The 19,522-nt window shown below is 47.1% G+C and overlaps 9 protein-coding genes across 9 annotated transcripts; 6 read left to right on the top strand and 3 right to left on the bottom strand.

The window, feature by feature from the left end:
- Window positions 1-112: 112 nt before the first annotated feature.
- Window positions 113-2,696, top strand: F9C07_2072141 (uncharacterized protein; the record flags this gene model as incomplete). Its single annotated transcript, XM_071508775.1, has 4 exons — window positions 113-240; window positions 345-871; window positions 923-2,430; window positions 2,484-2,696. 4 exons carry the CDS (start codon window positions 113-115, stop codon window positions 2,694-2,696), a joined length of 2,376 nt encoding a protein of 791 aa, XP_071364228.1.
- A 458-nt stretch (window positions 2,697-3,154) lies between these two features.
- Window positions 3,155-4,642, top strand: F9C07_1620608 (carbonic anhydrase). The gene is made up of 5 exons (XM_041293419.2): window positions 3,155-3,329; window positions 3,422-3,459; window positions 3,520-3,659; window positions 3,745-4,428; window positions 4,498-4,642. Exons 1-4 carry the CDS (start codon window positions 3,244-3,246, stop codon window positions 3,976-3,978), a joined length of 498 nt encoding a protein of 165 aa, XP_041147161.1. The 5' UTR covers window positions 3,155-3,243; the 3' UTR covers window positions 3,979-4,428; window positions 4,498-4,642.
- A 102-nt stretch (window positions 4,643-4,744) lies between these two features.
- F9C07_1618223 (uncharacterized protein) lies at window positions 4,745-6,198 on the top strand. Its single transcript, XM_071508258.1, has 2 exons — window positions 4,745-5,098; window positions 5,194-6,198. Exons 1-2 carry the CDS (start codon window positions 5,020-5,022, stop codon window positions 5,778-5,780), a joined length of 666 nt encoding a protein of 221 aa, XP_071364227.1. The 5' UTR covers window positions 4,745-5,019; the 3' UTR covers window positions 5,781-6,198.
- Window positions 6,199-6,223: 25 nt separating this feature from the next.
- On the bottom strand, window positions 6,224-7,879 carry F9C07_2161441 (putative stress protein DDR48). Its single transcript, XM_071509296.1, has 5 exons — window positions 7,715-7,879; window positions 7,606-7,650; window positions 7,423-7,537; window positions 7,341-7,361; window positions 6,224-7,289 (listed from the first exon to the last, which is right to left on the bottom strand). Exons 1-5 carry the CDS (start codon window positions 7,720-7,722, stop codon window positions 6,339-6,341), a joined length of 1,140 nt encoding a protein of 379 aa, XP_071364226.1. The 5' UTR covers window positions 7,723-7,879; the 3' UTR covers window positions 6,224-6,338.
- A 2,009-nt stretch (window positions 7,880-9,888) lies between these two features.
- Window positions 9,889-11,567, top strand: F9C07_6814 (putative allantoate permease of the major facilitator superfamily; the record flags this gene model as incomplete). The annotated part of the gene is made up of 3 exons (XM_041293418.1): window positions 9,889-10,092; window positions 10,145-10,247; window positions 10,306-11,567. 3 exons carry the CDS (start codon window positions 9,889-9,891, stop codon window positions 11,565-11,567), a joined length of 1,569 nt encoding a protein of 522 aa, XP_041147159.1.
- A 1,243-nt stretch (window positions 11,568-12,810) lies between these two features.
- Window positions 12,811-16,047, bottom strand: F9C07_1615031 (uncharacterized protein). Its single transcript, XM_041293405.2, has 4 exons — window positions 15,257-16,047; window positions 14,592-15,083; window positions 13,422-14,542; window positions 12,811-13,373 (listed from the first exon to the last, which is right to left on the bottom strand). Exons 2-4 carry the CDS (start codon window positions 14,815-14,817, stop codon window positions 13,353-13,355), a joined length of 1,368 nt encoding a protein of 455 aa, XP_041147158.2. The 5' UTR covers window positions 14,818-15,083; window positions 15,257-16,047; the 3' UTR covers window positions 12,811-13,352.
- A 784-nt stretch (window positions 16,048-16,831) lies between these two features.
- Window positions 16,832-17,076, top strand: F9C07_6816 (uncharacterized protein; the record flags this gene model as incomplete). Its single annotated transcript, XM_071511522.1, has 2 exons — window positions 16,832-16,969; window positions 17,032-17,076. 2 exons carry the CDS (start codon window positions 16,832-16,834, stop codon window positions 17,074-17,076), a joined length of 183 nt encoding a protein of 60 aa, XP_071364225.1.
- Window positions 17,077-17,105: 29 nt separating this feature from the next.
- Window positions 17,106-18,098, top strand: F9C07_2203596 (nucleoside diphosphate-sugar hydrolase of the mutt family; the record flags this gene model as incomplete). Its single annotated transcript, XM_041293417.1, has 2 exons — window positions 17,106-17,504; window positions 17,586-18,098. The coding sequence occupies 2 exons, from the start codon at window positions 17,106-17,108 to the stop codon at window positions 18,096-18,098; spliced, it is 912 nt and encodes a 303-aa protein (XP_041147157.1).
- Window positions 18,099-18,248: 150 nt separating this feature from the next.
- On the bottom strand, window positions 18,249-19,230 carry F9C07_6818 (nucleoside diphosphate-sugar hydrolase of the mutt family; the record flags this gene model as incomplete). Its single annotated transcript, XM_041293404.1, has 4 exons — window positions 18,249-18,487; window positions 18,579-18,819; window positions 18,984-19,076; window positions 19,180-19,230. The coding sequence occupies 4 exons, from the start codon at window positions 19,228-19,230 to the stop codon at window positions 18,249-18,251; spliced, it is 624 nt and encodes a 207-aa protein (XP_041147156.1).
- Window positions 19,231-19,522: the final 292 nt, after the last annotated feature.

Genomic DNA, 19,522 nt, shown 5'->3' with positions numbered 1-19,522 from the left:
AAATGAAAAAGACCTTTTCTTTTTTTCTTTTTAACATCCTGTTTCTCTTGAGCCTGATATTTTCTGGAATTTCGAAGTTTAGCCGCTAACAGAGCCAGATGACATATCGTCTATGCTTCTACAAACTACAATGAGCGACGATAATGATGATCGGGAAACTTTTCCTTTACGAATCCGAGATTCCGTAAGAGACCAGCATTTTGGTTCTCCCGAAGTTGGTATCGAGGCAGACTTCTCCAAGTGAGTAATTCACACATCGTTAGGTGGCGACCGTTAAAGGATGTGTCGAGGATGCCACCAGCGGCTCACCGACCATTGCAGCAAGTTGTTGACCTTTAGCGCAGGAAGCCGGTTGTACCAATAGTATCGGATGCTGGGTTCCCAGCAGGGTCATCTTCCACCAACCAGGCGCGCCACTCCACCAGTTCATCCCTTTTGAAGAGACTTGAGTCTACTGGTGATGTTCCGACTGGTTATATCGCGGATGGTCTAAGCGATCCAGATAGCGAATGGGTATCTCCGAACAAGAGGCGTTGTCAGTCACGGCAAAGCAGACGGGGGCCGTCCAGCGTCTCTCCCGATCGTCCAATCCGCAGGCCAATAACAGAAAATTCAATGGCAAAGGCCCGCTTTAACGGAACCGATACTCACTCTCGTAGTGCTTCTATCAAATCGCCGGGCGATCTCGGTGGGGAATTTTCACAAACGCACCACCAAAGTGACTCCAACCAGATTTTGAATGAAAGCCCACAAATACCGAATGCGAACCTTACACAGGGCGCTATGGCTTCCGGGCCTGTATCAAACGAATCTAGAGAGAGTTTGAGCCATGAACAGAAGATGGTTGGAGGGCACTCTGCGGTAGCTGGAGGTATAGAATCAACTGGGATCATCTTACAGCCAGAAACTCATCCTATAACAGAAGATCAATTAGCCAATGAGGTTCGAGGAATCTACGCCGGGCTCGTCATGGTGGAAAAGAAGTGTATCGACATCGTCAAGCAACAATTTGTACAGGAAAGCGAGTTGTCCCATCAACAATGGCAAGCCTTGATCGCCTTACATCGAACCTTACTCCAAGAGCATCACGATTTTTTCATGGCCTCGCAACATCCGTCTGCTAACCTAGCGTTGAGAAAGTCATCCGAAAAGTACAATGTTCCAGCTCGTATGTGGCGCTACGGAATCCAGACATTTTTAGAATTATTACACCGTCGACTTCCCGATTCCCTCGAGCACATGCTGACGTTCATTTATCTGGCTTACTCAATGTTGACACTGCTGTTAGAGACCGTCCCGGCATTTGAAGAAACATGGATCGAGTGCCTTGGGGACTTGTCAAGATATGGGGTTGTTATTGAAGAACGTGGCTTGCTGGATCATGAGATCTGGGTTGGAATAGCAAGATATTGGTACAACAAGGCAGTAGATAAGAACCCTGATGTTGGCAGGATCCAACACCATCTCGGGGTTCTAGCCCGGCCTGATATTGTCCAACAGCTGTTTTACTACACGAAATCCCTGGTTAGTGTGCGTCCATTCCCACGCACCAGGGTAAGTATCCTGCGCTTCTTTAGCCCGCTCTTGCAAGGCCCAAGAGTAATTGGCTACCCCCATGTTACGACTGCCTTTGTGTCCGCCCATGGCTTTTTATTTACGCAAGCTACTGCAGTTCATTTTATTAAATCAGCGGATGAGTTCTTGTCTTCCCTGGAAAAGTATATTCCCCGTGTGGGCGTGACTTTCAGAATGCAGGGAGTTTACCTCACATCTTCTAATTTTGCGGCAATGCTAGAATACAGTAACAGCGATTCTCTCCTATGCGCTGAATATCATCAAGTGGCTACCGAGAATCCAAAGCCATTTGAGAGCCTCTCTGCTGAAGACCCCGTCACAAGTGCTCGTCAGGCTGTGACTAGTTTCCTCACCCTTGGGGCTCAGAAGGATCCCTCCCAGTTGGCTTATGGGTCTTGCCTTGCTTTTGAGACGTTCTCCGTTATGCTTGAACATGTTAACAACATGAATCTATTCCCCGCACTCCATACATCTCTGGCATTCCTATGGTGTCTGTCCTATACCGCGTCTGGTATGAAATGTGTTGAAGCCGTAGTTCCTTGGAACCGAATTGTCATCTTCCTCAATATGATTATTCAACCGAGCTTTCTTCAGAGACTGGTTCAGGGTTGGTTGACCTCGCTGGACGAATTTGACTTCAACTTGATCGAGGGGACCGGATTCCCTATTTCTAATGAAACAAGTTGGCTTCCGGAAGACTTTCTCATTCGTGGCCAGCTCTGGAGCCAAGGTTATTATCCTTCGTCGTTCTTTGAGAACTGTCCTTCCGATGAAGATGGGCGGAATGTCGAACGAGAGTCCCTGAGTATCTCTAGAATGTACCGGTGTCTCTGGTTGGGTGTGAGGCTGGCGAAGGTATGTGCTCGTTCACAAATGATAATGTGGATGCTGGTGCTGACATCTTTCAGTTCAATCGTTGGATAACCTACGACCCTGATTCGCGGCAGTTCTCTGTGACGCCATTCGCTCTGGAACTCGAGACAGCTCTGAAATCCGAGACAATCTCGGAATTCGAGAAGATGGATGAAACAAAATCAGGCAGTACTTTATACCTAGTAAGGCATAGGTTCCAGTTGCCTGGCCTACAAGACGGCGTACCGTGCCCCCCGTCAACAGGTTAGAATACATAATCCAAACATAGATATTCTTATGACAGTTCCGACCGAGTCATCCGTATCTTATTTAACCCTGCTTATGTGACTTAGACAATGGTATCCTAGCCAGGGCATCGTAGAGACAGCAATAGTGCGTAAAAGCCCTGTTAGTCATTGGCTCCCTAGCAGCACCGGTGTTCTAGGGATGGACAATTTTCGCATCATCATGATGCTGTTCGAAATATTCTAACAATATTTCAAATAGCTATAAGCCCCGCGTTGTATAATGGGAAATTGGAGAAAGTAAGAATACGGCGTGGGCGAGGAATGTGGGTGTTAATTGGGTCTTATTCAGAGTAAGAGTTCTATCACGCAATCAAGACAGAATTGAAGCAATCGACAATTATCCACGCTCATGCCCTCGTGTTCGAATCCCGGTGACAGTATAAATATTATACATCGTCTAAGGGCGAGGGCGAGGGGGGGGGGGGGGGGGGGGTTCTCCATAGCTTGAACCATCTCAAGGCCTTGAGAAGCCAACAACTCCATCCGTCAAAACCTGTCGTATGTTGCCATGTCTGTCGCAAAAGAACTTGGGGTCGCCAATGCTGAATACGCTGCGTCTTTCAACAAAGGTGACCTCCAGCTTCCTCCTAAACGGTAAGCACATAGTCCTTTCACTCAGATACCCCCTGTGGTGGTCTATCATTAGCACAAGTTCAAGGCCTGATAAAGTCAATCCGGCTTGGTAGGAAGGTTGCCATCGTGGCATGTATGGACGCTCGTTTAGGTGAGGATTCGGAATCTATCGCAGCACTTATACATTCGTGTTTCACTGACTGAGACCAAGATCCGGCTCGCGCTCTTGGTCTTGAGGAGGGCGATACCCATGTGATTCGAAATGCCGGTGGTCGCGTAGCAGATGCTCTGCGAAGTATCATCATCTCACAGCAGTTGCTAGGCACCCGGGAAATTGTGATTGTTCATCATGTATGTGGGAGCGCATGGTACTCGTGGAAGGGGGGCCAGATTGTTTGAAGAAAGTTATACTCACTGATATCTTGGATAACTCTAGACTGATTGTGGGATGCTCACATTTACTGATGAGGTGATCCGGGGCAAAATCAGATCGGATCTTGGCCAAGATGCTGATCATATTGCATTCTTGCCACTTGGTGATCTCAAGCAAAGTGTTCTTGATGATATAAAAGTGCTGAGAGCGAGTCCTCTCGTTCTGGATGTTCCTATCACGGGATTTCTGTACGAGGTTGAAACAGGAAAGGTTGCCAGAGTCGAGGAGAATCTCTGATAGCAGTTTACAAGGCAGTTTTACGGTTTACCTGTGAGACTGAATCAACTATACTCTGCCTTGACTACTATAAATTGTCATTATATCTACACTGAACCAAGTCAACCGACTTACAACTGATTTGTATCATCAGTAGTCCTCTGTTATTTGAGAAAAGCACCCTCGTCTACTAGATGGTCACGAGTGAGTCGGAGTGACAGCGGGTTAGCCAGTCATATAAAGTGTTTCGGACTTGAAATCTCCTGACCCTTTGTTGTAGTGGCCTAGAAAGAATCTGGCCACACACTGTTGTTACAGAGTCGCATATACTAACCACGTCGTGCGAGGCCGCTTTGTTGTTCTATTCCTAACGTACTAATCAATTTCGCGACTAATCTCATTATTTGTCAAGCACACACATGCTGTGGTACATCAACACCCACTAATCACACAAGGATGTCAACATTTATGGTAGGCCACCTCTAGGCTCTTTGTTTTCCTACTTGATGGACATTTTGCTAACAGCGTAATATACAGCAGTAGTATTTTTCATCGTAGAATTGATGCTCCTGAGCAGAATATCGGTGTTATTGATACCGATTCACGGCCCCCTGGCGACCTTTACATGCGCCTTGATAGTGTGGTGCCCTGACTCTCTACACCACCGGGTATCGCTATCAGCGAAACGAAACAGTATTCTCAGGATAGATACACAGCCTACCTAGCCAGAGCAAGCAAGCATGCCACACTGGACATTGTCCAATAAAGGCTCAAATCAGTGCAACCATGGGTACCGTCTCAGCCGCATATTGTGCTCTGAGGCTAGGCATCCAACAGCTTTATACAACCAATAATGACTGAAACATGAATTCTGGGCTTCTCAGACCGCTTCGGCTTATGCAAGACCCAACATGGGTGAAGTGGCTTCATTTATGCAGTGGCTCCGCGAAGACATTGCCTTAACCCGGTGGAACATAGAGACATATTACCCTTTCCTTCCTCCTAGCACTGTCGATTCGTGACTGTGAGCAGCCCTCCATGATATGGTAGGGCTTGATCAGAATGTATAATCCCCAGCGAGCTATGATGTTTTTTCTACAGATATTAGTGCTTCTCTTTCCTCTGCTGACTCTTGTTCACGGTGAGTACTCAAGTTCCTTAGCCCGACTGCAGCCCTTAGAGTATAAACGGACGCTCTCATCCAGTCGAAATGCTCTCTGCTTACTCACAAACAAGGCGTCGAGATTATCCAACCAGCCCAAGGCGATCGACTAAACGCTATGGATGGCCTCATAGTGAGATGGAAATACAACTCCTCGCACGACCCTTTGGAGGCCGATTTTCAGATTGGGCAAGAAGGATACAATATTGTCCCACATGCAATAGTTAAACTTAACGCCCGTTCTATTGCGTTTGCGCCTGAGCATGTTACACGTCTTCTGGGTCCATCTGCATTCGTGAGGATATGGAATGCCGACTGGATACCGACATCGAGTGTCAAAGAACTCGCCAAAGTCGATGGTTTTACCCTTACCACCTGGACTACCCTTGTGTCTATGACATCGTCGATACCTAGTACTACTACTATTAGACCTGGAACCATTACTAGCACCTCAGTCTCAAATAGCTCCCTGTCCACCACAGAACAACCCAAGACGACAATGACGATGACAGCGATTCCCGATCCTATGCTGGAGGAAAGTAGTCCAAGGATTGTCCACAAGTGCGAAGACAGGAATCGGAGCCGGGGTATCCGTTGGGGCAATCATGATCATCGCAGTCGCTGCCTGCTTTTTCGTGCGGAACCGCAGGAAGCAGGCTGATAGGGGAGATGTTCGAGCTGAGCTACCCGCTACACCCGCCCCGAAGAAAGTAGCAGTCGTGTCTGAACCCGCAGAGCTCCAGTCAACATCAACAACAAAGCATGAGTCTTACGAACTCCCTGTATAATGTCGGTGGTGTGTGTGGAGCGAAGCTTGGACATATTTCTTCCAAGCGAAGCACGCAGAAGTAATGCAAGTAATGCAAGCATTCTGTTCCTTGCAGTATTGGTGAAATTTGCAGAGACTTCGCTGTTCTTTATATGTTTGAAGCATAAAGTCTTTCTATGACTTGGACAGAACATACCCAAAATGTTACGAATAGGTCCAGTAGACTCTCTGACTTGAAAGTCGATCACATACCCATAAGCTTATATTTTTACCCTACATCACCCACTGCATTGAGTCTATAAATTCACATGAGACTCCAATTACTGTAACCAAAATGATCAAACAAAGTCTTCGAAATTTGAGTCTCAACTTATGTTATAATGTTATAGGCATAATTTAAATACATCGATCAACTAATAATGATATTAGAAAACCCCAGTCCCGCAACACCTAGTAACCAGAGTTACCGTATCCAGAGCGCCCACTGGACTCGTACGAGTCACTCCGGTTGTTAGAGCCTGAAGATCCATAGTTATCATTCTTCGAGCCATAGTTGTTACCAGAAGATCCGTAAGAGCTGCTATCATTGTCCCGACGGCTAGAACCATAGCTATCATTCTTGGAACCGTAGGAGTCTCCGGAGGATCCGTAGCTGTTGTCGTTATCACGGTTGGAGCCGCGAGAGCCAGAGGAGCCATATGAGTTGTCGTTGTCACGACGGCTGGAACCGTAGCTGTCATTATTGGAGCCATAGCTACTCTCGTTCTTAGAACCGTAGCTGTTGTCATTCTTAGATCCGTAAGAGTCGTTCTTGGAGCCATAGGAGTCATTAGAAGAGCCGTAGCTATCCTTATTAGAGCTATAAGAGTTGTCGTTGTCGTTGTCACGACGGCTAGAACCGTAGCTATCGCTCTTGGAACCATAGCTACTCTCGTTCTTAGACCCGTAGCTGTTGTCGTTCTTAGAACCATAGGAATCGCCAGAGGATCCGTAGCTGTTGTCATTCTTGGAGCCATATGAGCCACTAGAGGAGCCATAGTTATCCTTCTTTGAGCCATAGGAGTCATTGTCATTATCACGGCTAGAGCCGTAGCTATCATTCTTCGAGCCCGATCCATAGGAATCGGTGGAAGAACCATAGCTGTCCTTCTTCGAACCGTAGGAATCGTTGCCGTGCTGCTTGGAGCTGCTGGTATTGTGGCTCGAGCCGTAGGAGTCGTTGTCCTTGCGGTTACTGGAACCGTAAGAATCGTTGGAAGAACCGTAGTTGTCCCGGTCGGACGAGCCATAGGAGCTGTTGTTGTTACCGGAGGAGCCATAGGAGTCGTTTCCTCCGGAACGGCTGGATGAGTTGTAGGAATCAGAACCGCCGAGGCCAGAGTTTCCTGAGCGGCTTGAGGACTATATGACTGTTAGTGGGGTGTCGGTACCTGGCCGCGCTGCGTATCTTACTCCGTAGTTGTCGTTCTTGGACTGTAGCGTGCGATGGTCAGTTTTCGTGAAATGCACCAATTGGGGAGAGGGGTAGACATACACCGTACGAGTCACTTCCTACACCGGAGGACTGAGAAATATTAGTGCTGAGGAGGCATGATTGTGATGTCAACAGGGGGATAGCATACTCCGTAAGAGTCATTGCCCTGGCGAGACTATGAAGCATTAGCAACGTTTGAGAACAAGTGCGTAGGGAGTGAGCTATGAAATAGGTAAGACTTACGCCATAGCTATCATTTCCACCATAACCGCCAGACTGGCTGGAGCCCTGCAAGGCAACTGATGTTAGTGTCCGTCTTTATGACTGGAAGACGTGTGCGCAATGAACATACGAAGTCATTGTCGCGGTTGTTGTAAGACATTGTTTATGAGTTGTTTTGAGAGATTTAAAACAAGAGAAAGAAATGGAATGCAATTGAAACAATGTTGAGGTATAGAGAAGGAATATCAAGGCAAGATGAAAACAAACAGAGGAGAGACAAAGCCGTAATGGCCATTATTTATAGCTCAAGGAGGGCGCATGAGGGGCAGCTCCAAGTCGTTACCGGGCTTCCTCATCCAGGCAGCGATTTCCAGAGATCCCGTTCATACTTTCAGCTCATGAGGGGCAGAAGGAAGGCCGAAATCACGCTATGAGCCCGTCCACAAATGAGCAGATGTGGAGTGGGCACGATCCCATCTCAGCCGATCGAACGGTGTGGCAAAGTACGGCTGAGATGGCATGCGATTGGTCTCTCTCTGCACGGGTCAGGGGTCTGGTCCCAAGTTTAGATTTAATTAATTGACCCCAAGTAAGTCTAAGATAGGGGACCAGCCACAACTGTGGATTGACTTTTGCGTGATTTGGGGACTGTGGCGCAGTCAAAAATAGGGTTCAATGGAGTGACTCTTTTCCACATTTCCTCTCTGGGTTTCCTGCAGTCAACATGAACTTAACCTTCCTTTCATGCGAGATTTCCAAACTTAATCTCGGCACCTGGTGAAGCCATACAAATTAATTTGCAGTACGTATGTCCGTTTCTCTGACCCAGTGCATTATCACACGATCTCCTTCATAGCTCTGTTCCCCACTTAGTCGGCTGGAGGCAGCAAAGACCCAAACATCCAGACCATTTGGACCCGGAATTAGCTCAACTGATTTTTGCCGACACACCCATTTTCAACCACCAAAATACTAGGATTTGAGTTTCTTACGGATGCCGATGGCCCCTCCTTGTTTGTTTCGCTTGCGGGGTCGATACTCACGTCGTCTCTGACCAACCGAGGGTACTGAAGCGTTGTGACGTCCAAAAAGACATTAGCCAGCTTTCAACAGTGTGTGTATCAAAATACCTACGACTCGAACTATACCCAGACTCGGTCTAAGGGGGCTCGTTTTCATTAAAAGGGCTACAATGGAATTTTAGATAATTGGCAACTTTTGAGTAACTATGCGCGCCCTTATCTGACCAACTTGGCTATGACTAGTTCAGCTCAATTGCAAGTCATGCGCTAATAAAAGCCAAGTTTCATGAATAAGACGTCGATTGGGCTACCTCAAGTGAGCCGAGACATGTAGACTGAGATAATTTCTCAACCCTCTCATCGATATGGTTGATTCCTTGCGTGGCTTCCCGGTAGCGAACCCCACAGTCAGCCAAACTGTTATCCAGATCACTGCTGAGCCACACTTCCAGAAGAATCGCCGCTACTTAATCTGTGGACATTTATGACCAACTGTTTGGTGCTGATAGATTAACGTAGCACCATAGTCTGGTATCTCTGTACAAAGAAGAAAGGACTTAGTGTATCTTGAGCTGGGTCTCAACTCGGTACATCGATGCTCATATATTCCTTGCAGCTGGATTAGGACTTTTTGGGTGAAACCTTTGACCCATTCTGTTCGTGAGGCTTTAATTAAAGGACAAGATACGAAAAAATAGAAGTAAAAATAAAATAACATAAAAGAATGAGAAAAATACTAAGCTCCTAAAGCCTCTTCTCTAAGCCATTGCTGTCTACTCTGAGTTTTCATACAGTTCGGAAAATCTATACTTTGCATGACCGATCACGGGTCACTTTATATTATCCACACGAACTTATCAACCTGTTAGTACTCACGTACTATTTCCTCAACAAATCCTCCGAATTACAAGGATACGAATCCTACGATCTAGGCCTCTACACGCAGGAATAAACGCCTAAGATGCAATGTCCATTAACGATGACACCATACATTATCACACAGTTTTATAGGAGAAAAGCGACAATCATTCCACTGTCATCTGCAAGTTCCCATTCCATGGTGGGGTCAACGGTCGTATAGATAAAATTGCACAATCACCATGGGGATTGCACCATCAATGATAAGAAATACGATCATTCAGGAAATTACATACAAAAGCCGCAGGATGAAGTTGGCATGTACGCAAGGGATTATGACTTGTCATACATTTCAATGGGAAAGGCCTCCGCTTGGCGTTTTGACAGCACTTGAACAAAACTTGATCATACGCCACATAGAACCATGAGCAACAAGGGAGAAGAGAAAACCACGACTCGAAGAGCAGCAAAAACTGTTGAAGAGAAATACGCAGATGTCACATTACGCATTATCGAAGACCATGGGGATGAATTCGGGCCCCTAAGTCCTGAGAAGGAGAAAAAGTTGCGCCGGAAGTTGTATTTGAATATTATGGTCCTGCTTTCTGCGATTAATATTGTACTGTTTGTGAGTATACCTGCAATTGTTTCATGGATAAATTCTAATGATCGGCTTGTAGATAGACAAGTCTACGCTTGGTTACGCAGCGATTCTTGGGCTTTTCGAGGAGACAGGCATTTCTAAAAAGCAGTACAACGATTTGAATACAGTGTTCTATATCGGTATGAGCTATTATACTTATCTCTCTTATACTGGAGCAATTGCTGATAGTTATTCGAGGCTACCTTGCCGCACAATGGCCCGGGCACTATCTAATGCAACGTCTACCCTTCGGAAAGTTTGTCAGTGTCATCGTCTTTCTATGGGCAGCTGTTATTTTCCTTCATTGCGTGGCGACCAAGTTCGCCGGTCTAGTAGTCCTCCGACTTGCCCTCGGTGCAGTGGAGGCAGTCATTGTACCCGCGATGGAAATGACTATCGGCATGTTCTTCAACCGTCAAGAACAATCCTTCCTCCAGCCCATTCTCTGGGTGACTTGCCAAGGAGCTCCCATCGTTGCAGGTTTCATCGCATACGGTTTGCTCTACAGCCATAGCGCAGTTCTTCCTTGGAAGCTCTTTATGATCGTCACCGGTGGAGTCACCTTCTTTCTCTCCATCTGGGTTTGGTTCTGCTACCCAAGCAATCCTGCCGAAGCTCGGTTCCTGACTTTGGAAGAGAAAGTGCATGTTATTCGCCGAGTGCACGACTCCAGCCAGAGCTCGATCGAACAGAAGCGGTTCAAGAGATCTCAGTTCGTTGAAACTCTGCGTGACCCTGTATCTTGGCTCTTCGCGCTACAAGCTTTCACTCTGATGTACTCAAATAATCTTACCTATGGCCAACAGAATCTTCTCACAACTTCTCTCGGTGTTTCCCAACTTGGTTCCACGCTCGTCGCTGTGGCAGGAGGCGGCTTCGGTGTCGTACTTTGTATCGTTGCCACCTTCGTACTAAAATGGTTCCCAAAGTACCTAGCGATCCATGGACTTTTCTGGTGTATCCCTGCTATCGCGGGCGGAATCGGCATGGTGGCGATCCCCTGGGACAACAAACTCGCGCTCTTAGCCTGTATGCTTCTAGCGGGACATACGTACGGTATCACCTATATCATCGCACTCGGCTGGACGACGTCCTCTGCAGCTGGATACACCAAGAAGCTCACACGCAACGTGATGTTCATGCTCGGCTACAGCGTCGGCAACCTCGTATCACCGCAGATCTGGGTACCCAGTGCTGCACCCAGATACTACGGTGCATGGGTATCCATGATAGTGATTAGTTGGGCAGGGACGCCTGCTATCTTATGTATCATTTGGTTTATTCTAGCGCGTCGAAACGAGGAACGGAGAAAGTGGATTGCGGAATTGAGTGACAGTGAGCGTGAGGAGGGTTGTGTGGAACAGCTGGATGAGAATGGGCAGATCGTCCGAAGGAAGGTTGACCTTGCGATGCTGGATTTGACTGATCTGGAGAATAAGTTCTTTATTTACCCGCTCTAGATGCTAGATAGGATATCGCAAGGTTCCAGCGGTGATCTTGAAATGTAGAATGTGATTTCCACCCATACATTTCTGCAGGGTAACATTCCATTCTATTAGTAGTAACCAAGCGTTCCTCCGTGCCCCGGAATATTCTACATACTCAATATTCTCAAGCAGATATTTCCGGCTCTCGACACTGTCGGCCGTGGAATGCATTAATTTAATTTGACTGCCAGACATCATGATAACCTGCCTAGGATCATTGCCACCAAAACCAATGCCTGTCTCACCATTAAGCACTTGAGACAAGAACATGCCGACAAAACGAACTTCTCAATCAATCTATGCGAATCGACAACCACGGAAACAAGCCAGGCTGAGCTCTCAGTCAAATCCACACTAGCATACTTCTTGATCCTACCTACACAAGCCCTAATGTTCATAGAACATTCAATATCTGCAATAAACGTGTCCCAAAAAGAAGGCCGACCCCATACCGGGCTCGGTTCAATACAGACGACCCTGGTCAACTTCCCAAAACACACTTTCTGAATTCGCCCGTCACAAGTTAGAGACCGTGTTAATGGAAATTTATGTTTCTCCCCACTTTTAGACGACTGAGTTCTTGTCAGCCCCAGTCTAGTAACAAGGGCAAGGGGGTATCTTAAGTGGCTTTTCTTTGGATGAAGGAGACGCTTATACCAACTCTGCGTGTCCATTGGCTTAGTCCTTAGATTCCGTGATTCGAACTAATCGCCGAAAGGTCCATATCCGTATGGGATCTTCTGGGGACTTTATACTGTACTCAAGTAAATCTTGGGCATAGTTGGTACTCTAGTCCACGCCACGTTGTACATATGTTCAACCTGATCCGGGCTATCTATATATGGGAAGCGTATGGCTACTCGCGGGTGGGGAAGAGCCTGTATTTATATAATAAGGAGTGGCGAAGAAGCGGTTAGTTACTGACTCGTATTGAATATCTCACGCAGATGATACTATTATATCACTGATAATTCCCAGGGAATTTCTGAACTTTATACTCGGTCTCTCTGAAGGGAATAACAACAATGGAACCATCTATTCGTTGGTACACCGTGTCCCCAATGATCATTGTCTAGCTGGTACATACCTCGACATTGAAGTAGAAACCTGACGTAGAGGCTAGATAATGCCTATTCAAATATTCCACTTCGCCCACGGTTCTACTGCAAGTTGAGAGGGTTGACGTATGTAAAGGAACAGGCTACAGTCGGCACTTTATGCATTTGTATACGCAACTAAGCGGTAAGCCTACCAATTTAGCTGACGGGCAAGACATTTTCGCTTTTCGATCCGTCAATTTAGTTTTCCTTTGCATGAGAGTCAAGTCAGGCCATATGATAACATTGTTTCAATATTATACTACAAGGGCAACAGGGAGTTGACTTGCTACCCGAGTGGGCCATCAACAAGAGATATTCATGCAATTGCAAAACATGTCTACTGTAGATACGGATAGTGTCTAAGAACCATTCTGGAACCCGTAAACTAGTCTGTCTCATTATGGAAGTTGTTGTCTCAGTGCCAATCTGCACTGGCGAAGATCATGTGACCAAAATAGTTGATAGTCGTTCGCTGGAACCTGTACTCCAAATAATGCGATCACCGCCCCAGTTAGTCCAAAATACGGGACAATGGACAAGAATAAGCGAACGAAGTCAGAGAAGAACAAGAAAGCAAGGAGAGGCTCGAGATGCACTACATAACGGTCGTAAATCGTAGATTCCACCACACATGGTATCCTCCATTGTAGTAGTGGGATTAGGAGAGATAGATGCGGAGCTGCCTATAGTTAGCATAAAATTCCTAGAAACGGTGCAGAAAATGTACCTTCTGCTTCACAGGAGTGCGGCAAAGCGGGCATAGCACCGCTGCCTTTGGTCGAGACCGATCCGGCCGCGCATGCTGCTCAGCACACCAGCGACAGAGGATCGCATGTCCACAAGGAATGAGAACAGTATCAACAAGTTGGCTCATGCAGATTTTACACTCAAGGTTAACAGTCAGTTCCTCGTCATCCTTGGGTTCCGGACGCCCATCCTTCTGATCGTCCAGCCCCTTGGCATGCGACGCTGCTTCCTCCTGTTGACGACGATGGCGGCGAAGGTAGTTTTCCTCGTATAGCTGCAAAGCATGGGTTTCATTTGATCGTGCGGAACGCAGTAGCTCTCTCATTTGGAGTCTCCGAGCGAGTTCTACTTGTTCCTGCTGAGTAAGTGGTGGGGGTAACTGAGTCTCGCTTCCCGTATTGGGTAAAACATGCGATGTTCCAGCCATCGTAGTATGACTCCTGTGGGCATGTGGCGAATGACCATTCGAGGTATTCGGCTCCCTTATAGACCGAGTTCGCCAATGTAAATTTTGAGAATTCGACCTGCTGTGTTGCTGCTGGACAGATGGGGAACTCGAAGCGATACTATGAGTGCGATGCTGCCGCCTATGATGAATCGATGTAGATGTTGGAGAGACTCCTGCTTGAGGAAATTGGCCATATGGGCGAGATCGAAACGATGTTTGTCGATTAAGCGAAGGAGCGACAGGGGCATCCCGGCTCATTGCCCCTAGTGATGCCGACTGGGTACTAGCAGTATGCGGAATTTGTGCCATGTTTTGATATGGTATAAGCTGCTGCAAGGCCTGAGCGGGGTAAGGAAAGACGTCTTGATAGTAAGTATTTGGCTGTACGAATGAAGTGGTCTGTCCAGTCGTCGCAGATGGCCTTTGAAAGCCCGCTTGAGAAAGCTCAGGCCCCTGAGGCCCATTATTCCCGTACTGACTCTGTTCATTGCTGTCCAGGCTAACTGATCCGCCAAATTGGCTCTGCATATTAGGAAATGAGTCATGGCCGTGCAAATATTGTGGAGGAAGCGTAGCAAATTGGTCAGGAACCCGAGGGAAAGAGAAGCCGCTATTTGTTGTAGGTGTTCCAAAGATGTTTGGACCTGGGAGATCTGATCATTGATTAGCGACTATGAAAATTGGACAAAGAACATTGCTTACAGAGACCACTGGCTGCGTTAGGAAGTCCATGGGGAATATAAGGACTAGAATTGACAGCCTGCGCGCTCAGGATACTTTGGTTTGTAGAGTTCTGCATGTTCAGTGACTCAGAAGCACCCATACCCCCAGGACTGTTCATGACCGAAGATGATAAGTTTGGGTTAATCCTGGGGAGCTCAGGTACATTGCTTGAGTCCCAGGAATTCGATACGACAGGTTGCGCCATCAGGAAAGACTCTGTCAGCAATTGCAGGTTATTGAGGATTGTTAAAGTCCCGTGACGGATGGCCTGAAGCTCTTCTCGGAGAGTTTCGATACTACCAGACTGAGACAGCGGACGACGTGGAAGTGCTGTTTGAAAGGGGGTTCGAGAATTGTCAGAGATGTTGTTCGACTGTGGCACGATGAAATCGCTAGGAGATATTTCGGATGAAGATGGGATATTCGCAAAGGAGAGTAGCGGCAGATGGGGATTACAAGCACCCCAGTATTCTAAATCACAAGACTCGGACCTGTGAGCGATCTAGACAGTGAAGGTTCAAGACAAAAATGCACTAAATAAACATGAAAGAACATTCGATAAGTAAAATTGCGTAGACAATCAATGCGGCAGGAACACTGTGCAAGCATAGGGACTGTAACAATGGAAATACGGACCCTCACACCTCCAGCAGTATCTGCGACGGGTTGTGTCTGTACTATTTTGTATATTGTGCTCCTCTGCGGCTGATCGATTTCTTCCCGGTAGATCCGAACAATACAACACACACAAGCAACAAACTGAGCTCAGATGAAGACAGCCGATAGCATGCTTGTGAGTGCAACTGGTACTGGTAGGTGAAGGGGACCAAGCAAACATCGTTTATTGCCAGTTGGTCCCAAACTTATTGGTGGGTAGACGAAGCAAGTATTTGGGATATACTCTGCTTATAACCGTGTCATAGTTACATCCAGCCGATAGCGAGCAGGCGACGGGTCAACCGAAATATATAAGCACAAGGTGACTTGTGAATTCGAGGTCGCAAAGGAAATGCAGGGTGAATTATTGGTAGGCAGCCGTCCCCAAAATCTGGTTCTAGTAGTTATACGACAACTGCTGGCGACACAGAGACCTCGGAGACATGATTTTGTTTGGTTCCACACTCTTCCAGTGAGATAGCGACTCCGAGGACAGGAATAGCCACGAAAGCTGAAATTGAGCGGCAACGGGAAGCTACCAACAAAGTATCCTGTCGCTCTGGGGATCTTAAAGGATGTCGATTAGGCGCCTTCCTTTGACTTTTGTCTATCTTTTTTGATTTTTCCTTCTCCCTGTTTTTCTCTCCTTAGTCTTTCAGATCAAGTCCACTATGGAGAGCCAAACGGAACGCAGCCGTGAGAGGAAGCTGACAGCCTGACGTTTGGACGACGTTGCCAGCTCTAGACCTTAGCCCAGGCGATTCGGGGGGAATAACATCAGCGCCTTGCACTAGACTGCGCCTAAGGGGTGAGAAAGTAAAAGAAACCACCAGGAATGGGCAAGGGTCGTTAGCCTCGGCGCCTAGAAGCCCACCGTGGAAGGTCTGTCCGGTTCTATCCAATTAGTGAGATCTTAAACTGAGTCTAGTTGCAGGGGTGTTGGTGTTGGGTTGGAGAAGGGGGAAAAGAAAATAAAAAAGGGAAAAAAAAAGAAAAAGAAAATAAATCAATTAAAATCAAATTTCAATAGACAAGCTGGGGCTCTCCCGGGTTGAACCCCGAGAAAGCAAGCAACAGCTCAGGCGGATATCAAGGTTACACTTCGCATAAATGATCCACTAAATATAATGGATCAGGATTATAGTATATACGGCCCCGTCTGATGTTTCCGGATGATCGCAGAAAGAATGAGAAATAAGAAAATCAAAAGAGGGGGAACGGGAAGACGAGAAATACAACTCAGACAAAGACCCAAAGGGCCGTCAGCGAACCGAGCGATCCACTGCTGCAGGGCCAGCCGACCAGAGTTGCATGAGCAATGAGAATGAGGAAGTCATGATGATAAGAAAAGGGTAGGTAGGACTAGACCCAGATTGGCACGAGTCCCGAGTCGACCGATCAGCGACTTCAAGAGTGGGGAACGATTAGTTAAATTCAGATTGTTTGTCCTCCGTTGAATGTAGTAACTGATGACAGAATGACTGGATACTAAATGAAACATAACGATGGCCTGACCATGCCGCTTTTAACTGTCATTTCACGTGCATCCCCCTACTCTGGGGATGGGGGTACAAAGCGGCGCGGTTGGTTTGTTTGCTTTGCTTCAGAAGTTCATCCACAACGTCATCAGAGCTCCCGAGCTCCACTTAAGTTATCTCCACTTCCACTTCATCCGGCGTGCTGGTAGTACTACCATGTTGGTAGGTCACCTCCGTGGTGGATATTGCTATCTCCGAGTCTCTCCTTCTTGACGAAATTCTAGATTCATTTTTTCTTTTTGGAGCCTGATCCCGCCTTGACCCGTTAAACGTTCCCTTCTTGCAAGTGGACCAATCCATGAGATTCGCCCGGTGGCTGTCCGTGCGGCCAACCCTTATATCGGTACCAACCAACATAACCAGAATTCCAATGTCCACTTTTACAATTCCGTGTGACCATGGTCAGCAATCCCTGTCTGTAGATTGCACGCCTGATCTCAACAAGGATGATCTATTGCGATTCCCTGCTTTCCAGATCTGGCTGTCTACCCTGCAACAATCGTTAAAGCGGCAACAAGACCCCTCACACGACTTCCACAAAGACCCTTATGTCCTACGCAAGATTGATATCCAGGCCGTCGATTTTTTCAAGGGAGGGAGATTAGGGTTCGTGAAATTCAAAGCTGATGTATCAAACGGAAATGGCGAGTCACTTCCTGGAAGCGTTTTTCTTCGTGGAGGCAGTGTAGGAATGCTGGTAAGCCGTCCGAACCATTTCTCTCCTCGTTCGCTTGTCCGTATCACTGTTTAACGTTCACTTCGGTCTGTATTTTAATAGCTTCTGCTCCAACCTGATGACGTGCACCCTTCAGTGGAAGACGAAAAGAGGGCGATCTTGACCATTCAACCCCGCATTCCTGCCGGCTCCCTTACTTTCGCCGAAATCCCCGCCGGAATGCTTGACGATGCCGGCTCTTTTGCTGGAGCCGCAGCGAAGGAGATACAAGAAGAGACCGGCTTGACGATTCCTCAGGATGAACTGATCGATATGACCTCGCTTGCATTGCAATCAGCTGCAAGCCCCGAGGACGTAGAGACATTGCAAAAGGCTGTATATCCATCGGCTGGCGGAAGCGATGAGTTTATTCCTTTATTCTTGTGTCAGAAGCGAATGCCGCGTAAGGATATTGAAAGCCTACAGGGACGATTGACCGGGTTACGTGAGCATGGAGAGAAGATCACTCTAAAATTAATACCTTTAAAGGAATTGTGGAAAGAGGGGTTACGAGACGGAAAGACACTCGCATCATGGGCGTTGTATAAAGGACTCAAAGATGAGGGGAAAATATGAACTAGACCTGGCGACCGCATCATCGAATCGCCGTTGGGCCTTTAACAGAGTGTTGAATGGATACCAGTATGCATCACATTGACGTGTCTAACAACACTAAAGCTCATCTATAAACGAGAATTGAAAGTTCGTACTCTCAGCTGTTCAAATCTATAGCTTCCACTTTTGCGCAAGTTCGATACCCTCTGCTATTGTTCCCACGCGGGCATCAATAGCATATCCTTCGGCCTCGAGCTTTTTCATTTCTTCGAAAAGCGAGGCCAGCGGCACAGTGAACGATTCGATGAATTCGTTTTCTTCGAGCTGTGGCTGCGGGTTCTGGTTCTCCGGCAAGGACATGTCTACTCGGACATGAACCATATTGAGATTAGTGTTGCAAAATCCGGGATCTGCGATCATGTCTGTCAGCATTCTCCACTCGAATCTCCTGGAATGTGACTAGACACCCCATGTGCAGTCAAATACGAAGTGCCACCATACCATTATACATCACGGTACTCGTTTGCTCCGCCACTCCCACATAGCCCGTTTCCTCCTTAAGCTCACGCACGGCACATTCTTCCACTGTCTCGCCAGCATCTATGAGACCAGCCGGAACCTCAATGACGACCTTGTCAATGGGAGGACGATACTGTTTCTGGAGAAGGAGTTCTGGACCCGTCGACTTGTTGAGAATGGTCACGATCCCCACGCCGTCAATTGCGCAGTTCGCCGGGCGGGTCTAAAAGTACAGAAGCGAGTCAGCTAGATATTCCAACTAGAGGTCCTCCACACCCAAGCCTTCGTGTAAACAAGAGGGCTTAGCCTTGTCGCGCATTGAGAACTGCATTTGGAGCCTGGTCACAATAGTAACCGATGGGGACACAAGAACTGGAATAATCTCACCTGCCGCTCCGCTGACTCCCACGTCCTTTCTACACCGGTAGGATCCCGGTATGTAGTCTTGACTAATCTCGTCCATCTAGCCTCCTTAGGGTCCTGTAGAAATGAACATCAACATCAGTATGAGTTAGTAATCACTAGCCCTAAGCTTTGTATAACAATCAAGCTAGACTCTAGGAAAAGAAAAGAGAATACATACCAAAGGACCCCTAGCAATAATCTCCGACCGCAAAGCCTTAGGATCAGACATCGTACCAAGCTCTAACAATCCGTTCAATTAACTCAATCCTACTCAAAATCTAAACGTCAACAATCTTATAATCCCAAATTAATCTAATAAAACCCCACCTATAAACCAAGTATAATGAAAGTACTATATATGAAGTTCCCTGGGGTAAATGGCACCAGTTAATGCTAGCTCGGAGACGATGTTGTCGGACGAGCCGCAGAAAGAGGGGTTAGATTGTCTTATCCGCCAAAGGGTTAGCCCTAATCTTATCTGGGTGTGGGGAAATGGTTCCAAATTTAGAGTTTCTTGGAGT

The sequence above is a fragment of the Aspergillus flavus genome, chromosome 5, assembly GCF_009017415.1.
Source record: "Aspergillus flavus chromosome 5, complete sequence".
NCBI lineage: Eukaryota > Fungi > Ascomycota > Eurotiomycetes > Eurotiales > Aspergillaceae > Aspergillus > Aspergillus flavus.
This window is presented reverse-complemented; position numbering and strand designations above follow the sequence as displayed.